This window comes from Pyxicephalus adspersus, chromosome 1 (genome assembly GCF_032062135.1).
Source record: "Pyxicephalus adspersus chromosome 1, UCB_Pads_2.0, whole genome shotgun sequence".
In the NCBI taxonomy this organism is placed as follows: Eukaryota; Metazoa; Chordata; class Amphibia; order Anura; family Pyxicephalidae; genus Pyxicephalus; species Pyxicephalus adspersus.
The window spans coordinates 104,924,312-104,927,085 of record NC_092858.1 but is presented as its reverse complement, the minus strand read 5'-3'; the positions used below and the strand labels follow the sequence as shown (position 1 = coordinate 104,927,085).

General features: G+C 33.5%; 1 protein-coding gene across 2 annotated transcripts in view; it reads left to right on the top strand.

Moving 5' to 3' along the window:
* The window catches only part of ACACA (acetyl-CoA carboxylase alpha), a 195,855-nt gene that overhangs the window by 115,134 nt on the left and 77,947 nt on the right, over positions 1-2,774 (top strand). For both annotated transcript variants that reach the window (XM_072422398.1, XM_072422391.1), the window contains exon 44: positions 445-555. In XM_072422398.1, the coding sequence (XP_072278499.1) occupies positions 445-555 (111 nt within the window). The remainder of the gene's footprint in view (positions 1-444; positions 556-2,774) is intronic.

Below are 2,774 nucleotides of genomic sequence, written 5' to 3'. Positions count from 1 at the left end.
ATATGTTAAACTCTGATCCTAATAAGTGTTAAGATATGACCCAGGAGAAAAATATAACAAAACCAAACAAACAGTGACACCTAATGGTCAGCAACAACTAAACCATCAGGTTACCTAACAGGTTTATTAATAATTTACCTGACACTCAACTTAAGCAAATGGTGATTTACACCACCCATTTCATTTGGATGAAAAAATGTGGAGTTTTGAAAAGATCGCTTCACCCCAAACATCATTTTAAGATATTGTAATAGTACACTGGATCTCTGTTGGTAAAATTTGCATTTTCCCAGATTTACCCTCCTTCAAATCCCATTAAATGTTTTCTTTGTCCAAACGAAGTAACTTTTTAAATTTCAAGATATTGAAAACTGAAAGAAACTGTTGGTATGAGTGCTCCTAATTCACTATTGGTTACATATTGATTCATGTTTGTCTTTATAGGTAACTTGTCGAGCAATTGGAATTGGAGCATATCTAGTGAGATTGGGTCAAAGAACAATACAAGTTGAAAACTCTCATATCATCTTGACGGGAGCTGGAGCACTCAACAAAGTAAGCAGCGTTTGTCCAGTGATATTCTCTTGCCTGGTTTCAGTTCTGTACAAATCTAAGGTTATACGTACACACTTTAGACTTTTGTTGTTAGAAAGGATCTTTCACAATCTACCAAAGCTGCTAGCAGCCTAATAAAGGGGTAGTTTGCCAAACCATCACATGAAATGTACTGTTTATATAGATGTTATGAGGCTATTATCTATTTCTATATGGCTTTTATTAAGCTATGACCTTCTGAATAGTAATGTAGATTTCAGTAAACAAGCTTTTGTTATATAGAAGATGCTGACAATCATCTTTAAAAATATGACCTGTTGATTGTCAGCAGAACAATTTGTAGCATATTTTTGAGTTGAAAAAATGCAAAAAAAACTGTGCTATCCACAATCCACCTTTAATGCATCAGTTCATTATTTTCTTTACAGACAGGTGAATCTAGAATGAATTCATTTACCTGTTTTGTTGAGGTTTCCCTTAATAAACTCATGCATCTTACAATTTTGGTTATACCTAAGCATTTAAAATAGAGATACAGTATATACAGAAGTTAGTTTACTTAATCTAAATAGATGAATATGGATTTAGGTTTAGTAATATTTGAATACCTACTTTTGAAAAATAATTTAACTACCAAGCAAAGGAAGATGTTGTTAGAATGCTGGTTGATTCATTTTGTTTCATTCAGTGTCTTATTTTGCAATGCTTATTTGGGTAGAGAACCTGATATGGACTCATAATTTGTTTACTTTTGCCTTAAATATACATTCAAAGATTGTTCTTGTGTCCTTATAAATATAATAGACACCAGGCCATTGTAAACTCTTTGGATTTGACCGTATTTTAGTGAAGCATATGGTAGTCTTCTATAGAAAAAAGATTACTTAGTTCTGGACATATTAGCACCAAAGTATCATATATCTTCTTTTGTATGTTGACTGTAAATCCTTCTATCTGTAAAAATTAATATTTATTGAGTATTTAAAGTAGAACATATTTCTGCCTGTGAAAGGTAGATGTGCCATAAATATTTATGCTTTATATGCCTTAATATTATATGATTTGTCCCAAATATGGAAATTATGTTTCTAGCGTGACTTCTGTTCTACATGCATACAGCTACAGAATATACAGTACCCTAACAGAGTTGTTTTGCAAACTTTTCATGGGTTTCTGTTCTGGCATAGTATCAGGCACAGAGTTAGAATACAGATTGCTCTGATATCCTTTTTTCCTACATACCCCAGTGCACATGTTTACTGGATTGAAGGCATTACAGAAAGCAGATAGCTGCCTTCGCTAGATGGCACAGGTAGAGACATGGCTTCAAAGACAGTCAATGATAGGTTCTTGCAAGCCAACAATGATATTTCCTAAGCTGGTGAAATCAGAGTTGTTGATTGTAGTGTGTTAGGTGTGCCGATTTTGCAGCACTGTGCCATCTTACAGAAGTCTGGTGTGAATGGGGCAGAATTGAAAACTAGAAAAAGGTTATTGGGTCTTCTTTGTTTATGAAGTTTTTTTTACAGAAGAAGTGACTCTTCTATAATAATTGCCTTATGATTCATTTAAACTAAAAGAAAAGCTGCCAAGGACAACAGGCCACAATTTAAGGACTGCAAAGGAGGCAATGCGAATGTAGTTAAGATTACACAGTAAGAGGTGCGGTTTATCAAGCTGATGTAGTCACTGATAACTGTGTCTGAGATTCTTACTAACCACATACATGTCTATTATATGTTAAAAGGCAAATATCGTTTGTCTTCTTGCATCTTTGACAAGTGTTGCGAGACCATTGATGTGCAATTTACATTATTACAGACACACCACTGTATTGTATGTTGCTTCCATCTGTATACAGTAGAGTTGCCATATATGGAGAGAGATATACTTTCAAAATAAATTTGGTACATTTATCTTTGTGTTAATTGTTTATCTGAGAATAGCTATCAATTACTATAAAAGCTGAAGATTAAATATTAAGTTGGAATATAAAAGGAACATCACAATGACCAAATGTTTTTAACCATTATGATTTTTACCCCAAGACAGACAGGTTTAGAACCCTCACCTCCTTACTCTCGAGCCTAAGTTTATTTTCTTTGTATAGTTTATAGACCTTTATAGACCTGTATCTTTTTAGAGACCGTATCCAATGTCAGATTTGCCAAAACCTACTTTACATGGAAAGATATACAAATTGTTGTTTTAATCACTTC